This window comes from Phragmites australis, chromosome 9 (genome assembly GCF_958298935.1).
Source record: "Phragmites australis chromosome 9, lpPhrAust1.1, whole genome shotgun sequence".
Classification (NCBI taxonomy): domain Eukaryota; kingdom Viridiplantae; phylum Streptophyta; class Magnoliopsida; order Poales; family Poaceae; genus Phragmites; species Phragmites australis.
In genome coordinates, this window is record NC_084929.1 from 4,629,090 (window position 1) to 4,645,707 (window position 16,618).

General features: G+C 40.6%; 2 protein-coding genes across 4 annotated transcripts; one reads left to right on the forward strand and one right to left on the reverse strand.

Annotated features, from left to right (window-relative positions):
* Nucleotides 1-1,320: 1,320 nt before the first annotated feature.
* On the reverse strand, nucleotides 1,321-5,908 carry LOC133928493 (serine carboxypeptidase-like 26). Of its 3 annotated transcripts, none has more exons than XM_062374838.1 (10): nucleotides 5,475-5,908; nucleotides 4,911-5,018; nucleotides 4,692-4,787; nucleotides 4,415-4,507; nucleotides 3,316-3,404; nucleotides 2,523-2,795; nucleotides 2,295-2,437; nucleotides 2,098-2,193; nucleotides 1,854-1,959; nucleotides 1,321-1,766 (listed from the first exon to the last, which is right to left on the reverse strand). In XM_062374838.1, exons 1-10 carry the CDS (start codon nucleotides 5,752-5,754, stop codon nucleotides 1,620-1,622), a joined length of 1,431 nt encoding a protein of 476 aa, XP_062230822.1. In that variant the 5' UTR covers nucleotides 5,755-5,908; the 3' UTR covers nucleotides 1,321-1,619. The 3 variants fall into 3 exon arrangements, 2 of the variants coding, with proteins under 2 accessions (XP_062230822.1, XP_062230821.1); XM_062374837.1 differs by having other exon boundaries at nucleotides 2,295-2,443; nucleotides 5,475-5,907; XR_009911455.1 differs by having other exon boundaries at nucleotides 1,630-1,766; nucleotides 2,057-2,193; nucleotides 2,295-2,443.
* On the forward strand, nucleotides 5,753-11,706 carry LOC133929649 (protein RETARDED ROOT GROWTH, mitochondrial-like). The gene is made up of 5 exons (XM_062376442.1): nucleotides 5,753-5,843; nucleotides 10,193-10,562; nucleotides 10,714-10,825; nucleotides 10,996-11,155; nucleotides 11,573-11,706. Exons 1-5 carry the CDS (start codon nucleotides 5,753-5,755, stop codon nucleotides 11,704-11,706), a joined length of 867 nt encoding a protein of 288 aa, XP_062232426.1.
* Nucleotides 11,707-16,618: the final 4,912 nt, after the last annotated feature.

A 16,618-nucleotide genomic window follows, 5' to 3' on the forward strand; every position in this document is an offset into this window, starting at 1 on the left:
AGTTTGACTTTGTTGAAATCCCCTCCCCCCCCCCCCCCAAATTCAAAAAAATAAAACAAATCACAAAAAACTTCTAAAAAAACTAGAGATAATTCTAATACCTTCTGTGATTTTTTAAAAAATAATATCCTTTGCATCATATTTCATGGAGAGGAAGTTTAGAAAAAAAAGAAAAATGTGCAGCTCATTTATTAACTTAGGTTATTTTAACTTTGTCATGTCTACCATTATTTTTTATACACAAATAATTATTTAAGTAAACTAATAAAAGTGTTTTCACTAATTTTGGGGTGTTATGGATTAGTTATGAATTAATATATCTGCAATATTTACTCAATCCTGTACGTTACAATAACTATTTCATGATTTTATATATTTTTAGAAGATAGAGGATCATGTAAGAAGACTAAAAAAAATTTGTTTCATGATTTTTGGATTAGAAAATAATTAACTATGCATTTAACTCGAATTAATAAATGAGTTGCACATTTTCCTTTTTTAAAACTTCCTCTCCATAAAATATGATGCAAAGGATATTATTTTTGATTTTTTTTTTCACAAAAGGTCATAGAATTGTCTCTAGTTTTTTTAGAATTTTTTGTGATTTTTAATTTTTTTTGAATTTTTGGGGCTGTTTTTCAAACAAAACTAAACCTTTGAGGGTTTTTTTTGCAACAAAACAACTTTTGGGGGAAGTCAAAATCTAAGTGACTTTTCGGGGGGAGGGGGGGTTTGCATCTTTTCCTTACAATATACTACAACATACAACATTTTCTACATTTCTAAACCCTAGATCGTATCTAATATAGCTTTTGTTATACCGCTAAACCCTAGATTTATTGTTACTTTAATTACTAATAAAAACATAAGTATAAAAAATTACCAAAAAACGAGATTCATAATCCGCAGATCGAAAATAGTAGGGATTCGTCGCGCTGCCTCCCTTTCCTCTCCTCTCCTCTTCCTTTCTCCTTTTCCAGATTAAAATGAGTGTTTTTCCTCATTTTTGCGATTTATATAGAGGAGAGGGGGTGGGGGCGGCCCCCTAACCGTCCCTTGAGAGGGTGGTAAGGGTGGCAGCCGCGGGGTTACTCCCTACTCGTCCTCTGAGAAGGCGGTAAGGTGTGCCACTGCCACCGTGACTATCCTTACCATCCTCTGAAAGTGCTGCAGCCCTTTCAGAGGGTGGTAGGCGTCTATTTCTGCAAATCTTGCTGCTAGAAGTCTATTCATTTAAATATTTAATAGAAAAAATATAAAAGTGAAAAACTCTTAAAAATGAGTGGGGCACTACCCAATAGCCCTTCAGACGGCCCAATAGCTGTGGGATGAACAATACTCACCTAAATTTCAGTTGTAGTGTGTAAATAGGTGTGATCTTAGTTTCAATAAACTTGGACTAGGGCCTGATTTGATCCCTGTTAATCTAGAAAAGATCAGATCTTCTATACCAAAGATCCATGATAAAAGCCAAATTCAAATGCCTAGCAAATATGCTAACTTTGCTACAATGGACACAAAATTGTTCCACAAAGAGTCTAACTTGTAAGTTTCAGGTCAAACATCTTCGCGGTTATCTTGTGCCATCTTCTTCCCCAAATATTCCATTGCACCATCCATCATCGGCGTGTCGGGAGCTGCTCGCCACGGAGGAATGTGTTGATCAGCATCAGCCCTTCAGCAGGCTTGTTGAGGGGCACCAGGTGACCTGCACCCCTGATTGTCACCATGCTCATGTCATGGTACTCCACAAACCTCCCGGCAACCTGCATTTCATGTTTCACTCATTTCAGCATCTCTGACTAGTGGTATGGTCAATGCACAAGATGTTCATTTAAGCTGCTGCTTCTGACCTGTTTGTTGAGGTACCAGGGTTGCCACTGGGTCTTGATCGGTAGGCCGAGCGCTTCAACGCAGTACCGGGAGCCGATCACCGGGACCCTACCATCTGCGTCACCGCTGCATTGATGAATAAAAGGATTTAGACATTAGAGATTGATCCATGCATGTACTTGAGGGAACTTGCTATGTCAGAGAAGGTACACAAGCTTTGTACATTGAAAGGTATGCCTTCTCAGGGTGCAAGTAGAACCACACCTGTAAAGCCAAACTCTGAGCCCTGCTTTGATGAGCTTAGAGTATATCGGTAGGACCGAGAATACCGAGAAATTGTAAGAGATCAGGATGGGGTCACTGCATAAGAGATGGATGGATGAACACATGTTCTTGTTGTCTACAAGAATCAGTAACTAGTCCATAAAGGCATCGAACTGAACAGATTTTAGTCAATTCACCTGCAGACATGCCATTTCCCTGGAAGCAACCCACTGAGATTCGCATGGAATGCTCTCTGCACTTGTTTCTTGTTGAAGTAGTCCTCGGCGTAGGATGAGTAGCATGGATCATAGCCCGAGAACATTCGAATCGTTCTCCTGAACTGATCCTGGCATTCCAAAGATGAGCATTATTCTCATAAGGATCTCTGCCCTGGAACTGTCTTCATTAATGCCAGGTTACTTTACCTGATCATTCGCGAAAAATGCACGACCAACAGAAGATGCTGAAGTCTGATTTAGAAGGCATTTGGGGGCATAGATGTTGTATATGTCGATCTCTTGGTACTGATTAAAGATGATGTTCATGGCAACGCTGCAATCATCAGACCAATTGGAGTTCTTGAAGTCACAATACTTTTTTATGCGCTCGTAGACTTCATCCGACACAACTGTGTGGCTCCAGGCATACTCAGCTAGCCCTTTTGAATCATAGTAATTGTTGGTGATAGGGTTTCCAACCTGCAATAGATCCATTATGAATGTGTTAAGTTACTTCAGTAATTTATTTATTAAGAGTGAAACATGAATCTAACTCTTGTTTCCATTCTTCTATGATGGCTTGCATGGACACTAGTTAATACTTTGGTCACAAAAGCTTGTCGTTTTAGAATCAGGCGGACCAGTAATTTCTATTGCATTACATTGATAAAACCTAATAAATTATTAAAGTACTTTTCACGACAAACCTAAACATATCATTTTTATGTGTCAAATATAAATATTGAAAAGAAGTCGGCAAACAGAGTTTTTAAATTGTTTATCAATACCAAAACAATAATCTTTTGCGACTATAGGGGGAAGTTATTACGTTGCATTTTTTTTATTAGAAGTCTCCTCAACCATTCAACAAAGGAAATATCATGTGAAATAAACAATTCAGACAGCCAAAAGATATTAATGACACACAAAAAAAGAAGAAGACATGCCTTATGCTGTATTTTTTTAAGCCATGAAAATTGTGTATAAGGGAAATTCTTACAATGAACCCCTTGATGTTGATGTATGTTTTGGCCATCTTGTCCTTGTTCCTCCCATAAACAAGTTCAGCAAGTTGTGGCACATAATGGCCTGCAGCATAGGGCATGACACGGAGAAGTTCAGATTTCTTCTTCAGTGATGTACAGAAGAAAAGTAGGCATCTTCTGCTGCACAGCATATGGTTGTCACCTAAGCCCAATGTGACTCATGAACCTACCACACTAGTTCTTTGACCATTCTTTTTGGGACATATGTTCCAAGATCCAATGGACCATTACAAAACCAAAACCTGAACCGTTTGCACTTACACAGAAAAGCGTTTTTGTACTTGGTTCCAAGCAAAGTAGGCTAATGAATTAGGTATGGGTAGAATTTATGTTCTCAAATACAGAAATCCAAGCAAAAAAAAATCATTTTTCCAAGCTGGACTTTTTTCTCTGTTCTGAAGAATTGGATGACAGTAAGGCATATTGTACTTTGTGAAATGAAAGGCTTAAAATGAAAGGAGGCATATAAAGCTATACTCGGCAAAGTAGGCTGAATAGAAGCATATTGCACTTTGTGAAACGAAAGGCTTAAAATGATGCTTAGACTCTTTCAAAGTGCTGCTTTCTGATCTAGACATTTTCTCTAGTTTGTGTGATCTATCTTTGCTTAGGAGATGGTGAACTATGAGTTGTTGTAATCGCCAACCCGGTGGAAAGTCAAGCTGTCAATCTGTTCTAGAAAGTAACTGGTGATTTTTCTGAGTGGAAGTTCTAATGTAAGATAAGATGGTGACGCTATCCGATTCTATCTTGTCATGCTTGATATATTGAGAAATCCAAGCAAGAACAGGAATACTTGGCATATTGAGAAATCCAAGCAAGAATATAAGATTGGTGAAAGTCTGAGTTGCAGCCTTCCATTTTGACTGGATAGTGGAATGTGGAAAAGGAGGCATATAAAGCTACACTCACATGCTTCTACCCAGAGTTCACTATGTCCAAAATTGTCTACATTTCTCAAGAAAACCCCAGAATTTTAAACTATGTCCAAAATTCCAAAGCAAACTGAAAAATATTGCCTGAAAACCTTTCTTGGTTTCAAGTCAAAATTACCTGCATAGCTCTCTCCTGCGATGTAGAACTCTCTGTCCTTGTACTCCGGAAATCGCTCGAGCCAGTTCACTAGGAAGTTATAAGCATCTTCAGCTACAAAATAGAGGCACCCCACAAAATCCCACTTGTTAATCAGCAACTACATAATAACCCAAATTCAAACATTCTTATATATGGCCAGGCAAAATATTTTCTTTAGAATAAACGGGTTTCTCTAAGGACCATTTTTTTGAAGTACTAAAGGATCAGGCAAAACAATGTTTTGCGATCAATTTACCTACAAATTCGTCATCCAGTTTGTCAAGGTCAGTGGATGTGTTGGTGTAGGAGAAGCCAACCCCAACAGGAGACTCCAAGAACAGCAGGTTTGCCTCTGGCAAGGACAACCAAAGGCACAAAAAGATTTAGCGCCGTGCTCTAGAGAATGTCACTAACCATAAGCATGAATAAATATCATGAACTGAGAATTCAAGAAGCATGCATGCAAGCACAGCACCTTTGTTCCAAGCATATTGGTTGAACTCCAGCGCTGCTCCATGGCTGACAACTCTGAGAGGCCCAAGCTCAGATGCAGCTCCATAACCAATTGACGAGCAACCAGGTCCTAAAGTGGCAATCGAAAGTTAAAGCGTCGCGAAAACAAAAGCGCGAAAAGGAGCAAGAACAAAAGTACTACATGAGACAAAGGACATTCAGCAAAACGATCACTCATAATTCATAAATACAAATAATCTCATCTGCGAATGATCACAAATACATGAAATCTAGTCAAAAATCAAACGAACATGAATTGAAGCATTGAAAGAAAAAGTAAGAACAGAGGTACTAGTAACCAAATTGGTAGATCGTTACTGCACAACAATTGAAGCAACAACCCAAAATTACTTCACAGAGCAAGTAACCAAGAACACATAGAGGCACCAGTACACTCAAGTACTCAACAGCTCAATATTTTTTTCATAGGAGTAAAAATTCACTAACTTTCCCATTCAAAAAATTAATGTTTTAACGAACTTTTAACTGATAAAGCCAGTACAAGCAAATAAGCAGCAGCAGCGACCTCCATTGAGCCAGAGGAGGAGGGGCTTCTCCTCCGGCAGCGCCTGCGCCTCGAAGAACCAGTAGAAGAGCGCCCTCCCGTGTCGCTCGTCGACGGTGACGTAGCCGGAGAACTGGGACACGCTCGGGCTCTCCGGCTGGCCGGGGAGGCGCTCCACCCTATCGGCGTCCCGGTCGCTGGTGGCCAGCGACAGCGAGCAAGGAGAGAAGACGAGCAAGGCAGCAAGACCAGAGACGAGAGTGAGGCTTCTTGCCGTTGCTGTCGCCGTCACCGTCGCCATGGAGGGAGCGGAGGAGGTCGGCGCGCAGCGTGGGAGCCTCCGACGGGTGGTGATTGCTTGGTGTGCTTTGGAATTCGCGACTGGAGCTTGTGGGTGATGATCTGGTGTTGCCGTGTTGGGCTTCTTGGTCTTCTTCCTTATGGCTTTGCTCCGTCTCCATAGTTTCTTTTACCGGTAAATAATTTTTTGTCGGGGTATTTATTGCATATATCAGATATACCCGAAAAAATTTAAATAAATTTAAATAAAATTCAAATAAAATATTAGAAAATATGGTAATTTTTTTCTATCATGATACATCGAACCGAGTCTAATTTTTTCCCTTGCTCCCATTGCAAAAAGGAAGAGGCTGAAAAAAAGACAGAGTTATGGTATGTTAATGGCACCTGATTATAATTTTTATGGTGATTTTTTTTAGTTACAATGCGGACGATGTTCTGATAAAGTCTCTTATACCATTTTTTTTCCCAATTTATTTAAATATGTCGGGAGAAAAAATTGAACGAGTTTGGCCATATCTCACGGCTTCACTCGTGTGTTGTGAGTAGGATGGAGTAATCATCTTGACAGAAGTGACAGAGTAATCGAATCTTTTTTCCGATCAAAGACAAAACACCTTGGGTCTCCTGTTGAGAGGTGTTCAAATGGACCGTTCAACTCGGGGCGGTACGAATTCGGTCAGACACGATCCGTTTAAACACAACTCGTTACAGCTCGTTAGCTAAACGGGTCGTGCTGTGTCGGTTCACGTGCCGTGGCTACAGCTCAGGCACGATCCATTTAAGATTGGGTCGTGTCGTATCGGCTTGCGGCACGATAGACCCAATAATGTTTTTTCGCCTGTTGACTGTTAACATGTGAAAATCAGAAAAATATCAAAAAACTGCTAGATGTTAGGATCAAACTCACAATCTCATACATGAGAAATAACTACTCTACCACCCTGTTAAGCATCTCTTTATGTATTAGAGATAAATAAATTATATAAAACCTTAGAAAAATAGAAAAATTTAAATGAACCATGCCGTACTGGCCCGGCGTGCCGCGGCTCCGGCCCAAGCACGGCCCGCCTAACCGTGCCATGCCGGTCCGATCCGTTTACTCTCGTGCCGTGCCGTGTCTAAACTGGACCATTTTTCCTATGCCTCAGACTAGCCCATTAGATCCGATCCGGTTGATCATCTTTACTCTGTTATTAGGATCCACGGGCCGCTCATCTTTTTTTAATCATCGAAATGCCAATACAAGTGTCGTCCTTGTAGATTTTTTTCACTGTTGTTTCTCATGGTTTGTAGGGTACTGAGTGTTATGACCGTAGATGTGAGTGTTTTTAGTGGTTAAATTTGTATACGTAAGTGTGTGATGTGCGTTTGTAGTGTTATATGCTTATATGTAATACTTGTAATTGAAAAATAGTAATTATAACCACTCTAAAAAGCTATAATTTATGTCTTATTTTGTTGACAGCTAGCCTAGAAGACAATTGTGTCTGACTTATTCTATTCTGTGACAGAAACCCCAAATGTCCATGTAAAACAAGATTTTTGTTAAGTTAGTTTGACCAATTCAAATCAAGTTGTCACCACTTGAAAGAAAATAAATTATGAAAGAACACTCCTTTGACCGTAGTACAAACAATAGATAGGTACAATTAAAACGAAATCTAACATAGGAAGATGTAGATGATTTTTTTTATTAAAAAATAGACACCTAAATTTAAGTAGTTCAGTACTTGAATTTAGATGGTGATGTACACCCACACCTAAAAAAACTGAACTGGTCTCAGTTCCTGAGATAGTTACAGTTAGATTTGGCACATTATTATATTTTGTTAGTGCCTCCATCTACAATAATGCCTACTGTCAGGCCCAAAGGCCGATGACAGAGCGAGAGACGACACGATCGATCGTGTCCTAACATTTGCAGGTTGCTTTCTAGCTGCCACATAACCCCAAACCAAGTTTTACATGGATCATATTGAAACAAGTACAGTCACATCAAAATTATTGAACCATTTTTAACGATGGCAAATCGTCAAACGGCTCATAACTCATCCTCCTATCCATACCCCATTCCAGCCCAACATCGGACCCAAATTCATGACCAGGGCCAACAACAGATTAGCATGCATGGGTGCAGCAATTAACAAAAATCTGATGATATTGTTAGCAGTAGCAGTTTAATAATTTTGACGTGACTGGGAACTTGTTTCAATATGATCCAGGTAAAACTTGGTTTGAGGTGAGGGCAGGTGTGGGTTTTGGATTGGGAAATTAACATCATTTGTCATTTCATTGATTGGCATGAGATGAGGATACGATAGAGAATGAAATTTGAGCAGCCAAAATACTCTTCCCATAACAAATAAGAGCCAATCAAGAGCGATATATTGGAGGATAGATTTGTCAATTTGCAAATTTTTTATCATATCTCCACGAAAATCACCTCCTCCCCTAGGTATGAAATGATAGAAAATGAGCCCCTCTATCCCCTTTCCATACCCCTTCCTTTTCCCAATCCTTTGAACCAAGAATAACCGTATCCCATCCCCCTCATTTCCCATTCCCACCAGCCTTCTCCATAAATCCAAACGCCACCTAAAGGTGCGGTGTGCGCCAACACAAGGGTCAAGATAGAGCTCTATTATGCATGATACCGTTTCCGAAAACATGGAACATGGTGAGCTCCGCGATTGTGGCTCAACATATTTATGTTTGGGCCCTCTAATAATCCCATTCCCAACTTTCAATTTATCCATTGTGTCTCTGAACCTTAGTCGGATTGTTCCAAAATGGAAAAATTCATGTCATTTGATAAAATACTACCCTCTTAGTATGGCAATTGATTATTTGCCACCTAGACCCTATTCGGTGACTTAGGAGGTCCCACGTATGAGTGACAGCATGGTAAGTTATAAGTGCCTTGGGAAAATGAGGAAGATAAGCCAAAAAAGATATTTCTTACTAAAGACGCTACTGGCCCATATAATTGTTTATTATGGGCGTATAGCGTGCCGGATATTGTTTCTCGGCCCAAGTCAATTTGCCGACAAATAAACAAAGGCCCATATTTAGCCAAACATTACTGCACTTTGCACCATGTTTAGCGTATGCCAAATCATCACTAGTATAACTCTACTATCCGCCTATTAGAAACACATGGCCAAAAGGTCAAGGCCTTGACCTAGTTTGCACTAAATGCCATGAAATCTGTTTTAAACTGACATCTTATTGTGTGAAAAAAGATATCGAAAATACTATTATGAAAGGATCTATCTAAAGACAATCATAAACCGACCAAGAAAATGACTCGTCGCCCATCAAATTGACAAGCCAAATTAGACCCAAACATGCATTTGTAGATTCCAAATGTTTTGCGGCCTGATGTATGCAAAGCTAAATATAATATATGTATATACTTCTATATAATTCACAGGTTATGGTTAATCTAAAAGATCTATATGGTCCATTCAAATTATCTAACGGTATACATACAAAATTAGACCGATTTTCATTCCTAACATAATGTTAATAACATTTTCATCCCTCACGCCTCCTTCCTCCATCCATTCCGACTTGATTAAACACCTACTTCCGCTTCTCCCCTTCTGTTAGCTCCAATCTCCGCAACACCGTGTGTAGCGCGTGGCCGCGATGGTGCTCGCTAGCGCTCATGTGACGTCCCATGCTTCTGCGGCCACGGATACTGCTAGTTGCCGCATGTTGACATAGCTTAACCTTCACCTCCACCGTGCGTGATCGCCCGCACCTCCTATCACCGCCCCTCCTATCACCGTCCCTCTTGGGGCAATAGCTTTTTTGCCATCTTACCAGATGCCGCTCATCCAAATACCACCCTACCAAATTTTCTAGCCCATTTGCCACGCTAACACTGTTAAAACTCGGTTTCCGTCACGTGCAATAACTTTCCCGTTGTGAACAGTAACTATGAGCTAAAAAAGTGAAAAAAATGTGTCAATTTTTTACATGCTCTATAATTCATAAGAAACCTATTTTAGCTGGATCCACCTTAATTATGTGTAATTTTTGAAGAATTTTAGTTTGAATTATACACAATATTTTTAGATGAATCTAGTTAAAATAGGTTGCTTATGAATTATAGAGCATATAAAAAATTGATATATATTTTTAGGTTTTTTTTAGCTCATGATTACTGTTCAGAACGGGCAAATTAAAACCGGTTTCAACTAGGTGGCATTTGGGCGAGCGCCATCGGTAGGAAGGAAAAAAACTATTGCCCCCGCCCCTCCTACGTGGCACTTAGCCGTACTACATTATCACTGATACGTAGGATCGAACTCATGTGTCAGTGACGACTGTTGTACCGTGCAGAACTGGAGAGGAACCGCGTCCGTGGGTGCGTCGGTTGGTGCTGTTCTTCTCCGGATAGAGATCCTCGCGCCGCCACCGCCGCTGAGGCACTCGCGGCCTGATCGCCTACGCCTCCTACTGCCGCCCCTCCTACGCGGCTAAGGTGGGCGCGCCGGTTGGTGCTGTTCTTCTCCAGATAGAGGTCCTCACGACGCTGCCACCACCATCAGCAGGCCACCTTCTTGCTCGCGGGCCCCGTGATGCCGCCGCCCACGGCTCACCCTTCTCGAGGCTCTTCTTGTCGGCCACGGCCATAGCGCCCCACAATGCCTACGACTCTGGCTTGGGTGGCTCGGCGTTCTATGCCTGGATTCGTACGGCGGTCAAGGCGGTCCCTGCGCCCGCGCCGCCGCAGGATGAGGAGGACGAAGGGCTCGTACGCTACATCCCCGTGAAGGCCTACTTCCTCTCTACCAGGTAAGTAGGTCACACCATGCCCGCGCTTGCACGATAGGTGTTTGATGATTTCTCTGTGAGGAAACGTTGTGGGCTGCCGTTCTATTTTGATGGTGGGCATGTCCAATTGATTCAAGGAACTAAATTGATGTGTTGTTTGATTTTGTGGCAGCATTGATTTGAAGAGCATGCAGGCGGAGGACGGGAGTGATATCGTACCTCCGTCGACCCGTTTGCTCAACTACATTGCGCTCCGCTACTCCGAGTTCCCGCCTGAGATAATGGTTAGTGATTCCAGTTCAGCCTCACTTTGTTCGAGGGACAAGAGATTCTGTAATAAGCTAATCTGTAAATCACATCTTGTCACCTGTTGAACGTGAGGTTGTAATGTATAACCATTGTCCTGTGCTGCAGAAATTGATTTCCTTGTGATCTATTGTTGATATTTATGTAGGACATTGGAGTGAAGTACACCAGATTTTGCTATCGCTATGTGGTCGTGTTCCAATACAGTTCTGCTATGACTTTTAACATTGTTGATCATGAAGCTGAATACTATCTTGATATAATTAGGAAACATGCTTCAGGATGGCTTCCGGAGATGAGAAAAGATGGTATGTCCATACAATTCCCTTACTGGACCACATAGATTAGTTGCTAATTAGAGAAGTTCTGTTTACTCACTTTCTGTGTTCCATGATAATATTTGTATGAACGGCAAACAGTCCAACTGCCTTCTAGAATATTTGGAGCTTCTGTTTAACAAAAGTCATAGAACTTAAAGATAATCATTCCACGTCTACATTGTGCGTTGGATGTGATGCATTATAGGCACCACTAACACATCATGTCACTTAGAGCCATGCAACTTTTTTTTTCATAAATAAATTGCCAAAGCTTTTCTTTCACTGAGACTGAAATGGAACTTTGGTATACAGCCCCTGGAACTTCTCTACTTAATTATTTTGCAAAGATACAGGTTTAGAGTAAAACCTGTATTACATTGACGACATCTATTTTGCAATGAACAGATTATGCAGTGGTTGAGAAACCATCCTTGACAACATGGATGAAAGGTCTTGATTATACAGTTCTTAAAAGTATAGACACAGATGGGATTCACATCATTTTAAGTGTTCTTGGTCAAAGTATCGCCCTTGATTAGTGTTGGCCAAGTGGGCCTGACGGGCCAACTCGGCACGGGCACGCCTAGGCACGATCTGGTTAGGGCACGGTCCGTCAGGCCCAGCTACATAATCGGCCAGTGCCATGTCGGCCCGTGTGCAGGAGGCTCGGCCCACAACACGGCCCATGAGGCATCGTGCCGTGCTGGACCAACCTGGGCACGGCTAAGGCACGACGGGCTTGGCGTAGCCCGTTTTGCTAAATTCCCCAAAAAAAAAAAATTTCCACTCAATAACCACAATGTTGAACCTCTTGATGAAGAACAACCTCTTGAAGAAAAAAAATTTCCCCAATGGCGTGACGAAGAGTCTGGACCTCTTGATGAAGAACCACCTCTACTGAATATTTTTTCCCACAATGTTCTTTTTCTTACTTGTTGTGGATATTAGTGCAGGTCGTTGCAAGTGAACTTCGATATACATTGTTTCATATTTACTATAAACATCGAATAACTTAGTACGAATATTAGCATAATAAGTAGAATAATCATGGACAAGAGTATCACATAGAATTTGGAGAACTCTATAAAAATCTACGACTTTAGCTCTATGATCTAAAATAAATGCAAAGACGTACAACAAAGTATTTTCTTTCTAATATTTTAAAAAATTAGATTTCATAGGAACTACACAATCTCTTAAGAGACTGTCATTTTGAAAGTTGTTTAAATGAGGAGCAATTTTAATAATATTATGCATTATAGTATTTTACCATATCCCTAGTATGAGGATCAGTGATGTCCTAAAAAGGTGAATTAGGACACTTAGAAACTAATGATTTCAAAAACTTTACAAGATAAACATATCTCAAATTCTATCTAAAAGTGCTATAAGTTTATCTAGTGTGTCTACTCTATTGCTCAAGAGTATTGCAACATACTCTAGCAAGGTAAATTGCAAGTATGTAAATGCGAAAACGTAAATAAGGTAGAGAGATAAACTCGGCATAAGGGATTTTATCCCGTGGTATCGGTGGCACATAAGCCACTCCTAGTCCACGTTGAAGCTCCACAAAAGATATGCACCTGGTCGCCAAGTTTCTTTCGGTCATAGCTCTTGAGCTACCAAGTCATCAAGATAAAGCCTCAAGCACAATAAGCCACCAAGACACCAAAACGAGGTCTCAACATTAATCTCTCATCTGGTCACTTGTGCGTCTGTCTTCACTTCGGAGCTTTAGTTACAAAGACAAGGGCCTCCGCGTCCCCGCATAATCTTCTTGCCGCCACTTCATACCAAGTCAGAGGGTCAAAAAGTTACCAGCGAGTTACAAAGACTTCAATGCATCAACGTACATCTCGATACACGATTGTATCACTCCTTGATCCACTCTTTAGGTTGCAACACCTAGCAACACTTCTCTCTTGGCTTATAAGCACGAATCACTCTCTAATGGTATGCTTAATTGCTTTAGATGAATACTTTAAGCACTTTGATGGCTTGAATATCTTCTCAAGTGTATATGAGATTCTCTAGACTCTAACCCCTTTAAATGGCCGAGTGGGTGGATATTTATAGCCTCAAACTTGCCAACTAACTATTGTTCCAATAGTACAAATACTGGATCATCCGGTGTGTACAATCTCATAAACTAGCCATTAGAACCCACTCAGAACCACTTCTGAACACTAGGTTGTCTGATATATATTTCATCTCTATCACCGGAATATCCGGTGTGTATACTTGAGCCTGACCGAGCTAATTTCTTCACTATTCAACTGTTCGGTGTATTGATCTTCTGATCACCGGATCTTCCGGTGTGTATAGCTTCGTCTTCTCAGGATTTTTCACACACTCTGTTAAATGCTCCGGTGTGAGCCTCCGATGCTCACAGCATTGATCACCGGATCATCCGGTGAGGTATTCTTCGATCTTCAACTTTGGAAAGCGCTTTTGTAGGAAATACTCTGGTGTGAAGCATCCGGTGTGTTCGATACAGGCACCAGACATTCTGATGAGTTGATCTTCGTTCTTCTGTACTTGGATTCTTCTCTGCAAGAATTAGTCCGACGTGATTCTCCGATGATAACTAGATCATCTGGTGAAGCCATCTCCATTCTCCTCTTTGTCAACAATGCTCCGCTGCTTCTGCCCATTTGACACCGGATCATCTGGTGAGGTAAAGCTGTCTCTGGACACAAAACCTCGGTGCGTATAATTCTTCTAGCACAAGACCATCCGATGAATACATTTTTTCTGGAACTTCTCCAATTCAATCAAACTTTGTCCCGGCTACGGTAGCTTCTTGATGTATTGGATTCATGAGACCTACTAACATATATATTTGATAAACATGTTAGTCACAATGACTACGTTGTCATTAATCACCAAAATCACAATCATGACCTGATAGGACTATTTTTGCTACACCTAATACCTGTCTGTCTAGAAACATACGTGAACTTGGGATTATAAGCTTGCTTAATGTAATATTCAAATGCAGCAGACTCACCGATGTGGTAGATCCGCTATTGCAATGAAGCAACATAGCTCTTTTTTAGCGTTGGCGTTGTCATACTCCCAATGACGAACAAAGTCGTCGGGGTTGTACTGCAGCACCGTCTGTTTCATGGATGCTCCACTCCTACGCTTGCAAGTTGCGGTGTGCCTCTTCAAGTATCATGTTCCACCTAAGGACTTTGCATACAATTCACTTTTGCAAATATAACACCTAACATACCTGACACTTACACCATTTTTCTCTCTGTAGATCCTTTCAAAGTCTTGTCAAACTTTAAACGTAGTGGCTCTTAGATCTTTTAGAACCGGTGTTTGGTGACGCGTGTGCACTTGTAGAGCCTAACAATGGAGGTGCGGGTGCATGTTAAGCAGCTGGAGGTTCACTGTCGGGTCCTTCTGCATTTGCAGCACTGCTATCAAAGGGGTCGTAGTCCCCTTAGAGTACTTGAGGTAAAAAATCATGATCGATAGATGTATCATGATGATCACCATCCATGATGAATGTTGAATAGCACTAAAAAAATTCAAATATTCGGAGTTAGAAAATATAAATAATAACATTATAAAGAATGGAAGAAAAGAGAAATAATAACATTACAAATAATGGAAGAAACAAGAAAGAACATCGATGCAAAAAATCACCAAGATTTCTTCAAAATAGCAGGATGACAGTATTGATTTTTTCTCGGATTTTTGGCAACAATTCAAACTAATTTTGGATTTCTCAAGAACTTTGAGAGAAGAATGAGAGGAGGAAACGAGAGAGCAAATATTATTGCTGGTGTGGAATGGAAGGACAGGATGATGCTTTATTTATAGATGAAAAATGGTGAATTTTGTAATTTTTTTAAATTTTTTGGAGCCCAAACGGTAAACAAATGGCTAGTTATTTCAATTTTTTTGGTAAACTGGTTAAAGCGGACCGAGCACAACCCGTTTAACTCGTTAATTCGTGTGCCCCCGCGTGTCGTGCCCATGCCGTGCCGGCACTCCGTGCTAAAGCCTTGGCCTAGGCACGGCCCGGCTTATCGTGCCATGCTAGCCCGGCCTGTTAACCTTCATGTTGTGCCGTGCTCAGGTCGGGTCGAAATCGTCGTGCCTCATACTGGCCCACTTGGCCAGCTTTACCCTTATCATTATATTCGGCAGGTACTGCATTTGAGCAGAGCTAAAAATCTTTTGTCTTGTGGCTGTAACATTGAAGCTTCGTTCTGGAAGTTCAAGTACACTAATTTTGATAGGTTGATGATATGGTTGAGGAATTTACTGAAATTAATCATGTCATGGAGAAGACTGGGAACTTCACCGTGAAAAGAAAGAAGCTCTTTCAACTTGTGGGCAAGGCTAATTCAAATCTTGCGGATGTTAACATCAGACTTGGCTTTTTCGACATGTCTGTCTTGTACACTCTAGCATCATAGTTCCTTTCTAGGATGGTTCTGTACAGTATATACAAAGTTAAATATTTTAGCACAAACTTTGTTCTCTCTTCTAATGGATGGAAGGGTATGCCAATCCCATGTGCAGGATTGTGCGATAGTGTGCAATTCAAGATGCTAGATATTGCATGTCTATATTAGATTCCACTGTGTTAGACACACATGATATTCTCTTTTGGAGAAAAACGATCATGAGGTTTATGCTGTTTGAAATTTCTTCCAGTGCTTAGAAGAAAGATTGATGAATTTTATCTTCATACTCTGTTTTAAAAGCATTGTGCCTGCTATCCCTGGATTATATCGTGTTATTGTTTGCTCCGTTTCATTGCCCCATGTTTCTGCTTTGACTCTTTGCTTTTGTAAATGACATTTTGCTTCTGGAAATATACACCTTTTGTCATTTAAACTACATAAATTTCCCCAGGTCAGAAATTGCTTGGAAAATTGCAAATTATGCACAAATTCTAGAGTATCTTCGAGAGGAATATGAACTGAATCAGCATTTTAGAAGCCTTGACTTCAAACTGAAATTTGTGGAGGTAAGTGCCTTGTATTCATTGTTGTATAGCGCAATAGCTGATTTTTTTTTCTTTTTGAGTTTTCATTTCCACTTACAATTTATTATTGTAACAGCACAACATTCATTTCCTTCAAGAAGTCCTCCAAAATAGACGGTCAGATTTGCTAGAGTGGGGTGTCATAATTCTACTTACTATTGAGATTGTCATCTCATTATATGAAATTATCTAGGACTCACATGATCCCTTGAGGGCTCTTTATCCAATAGATCTACGACACACTTATCCACCCTCAACTACAACTTATCATCCTGTTATGCTAACTCCAGGTCTCTCTCCCTATCTCCATGCCCTACTGATCTCTAAACTTAGATGAAAGCAGGTTGGGTTTGTTCCTACTTTCTACCATAGCTTACCTTCCCGAGTACTTAGGCATTCTGAGGATTGCATCTTTGAGTTTCTTTATCCTTTGGTTC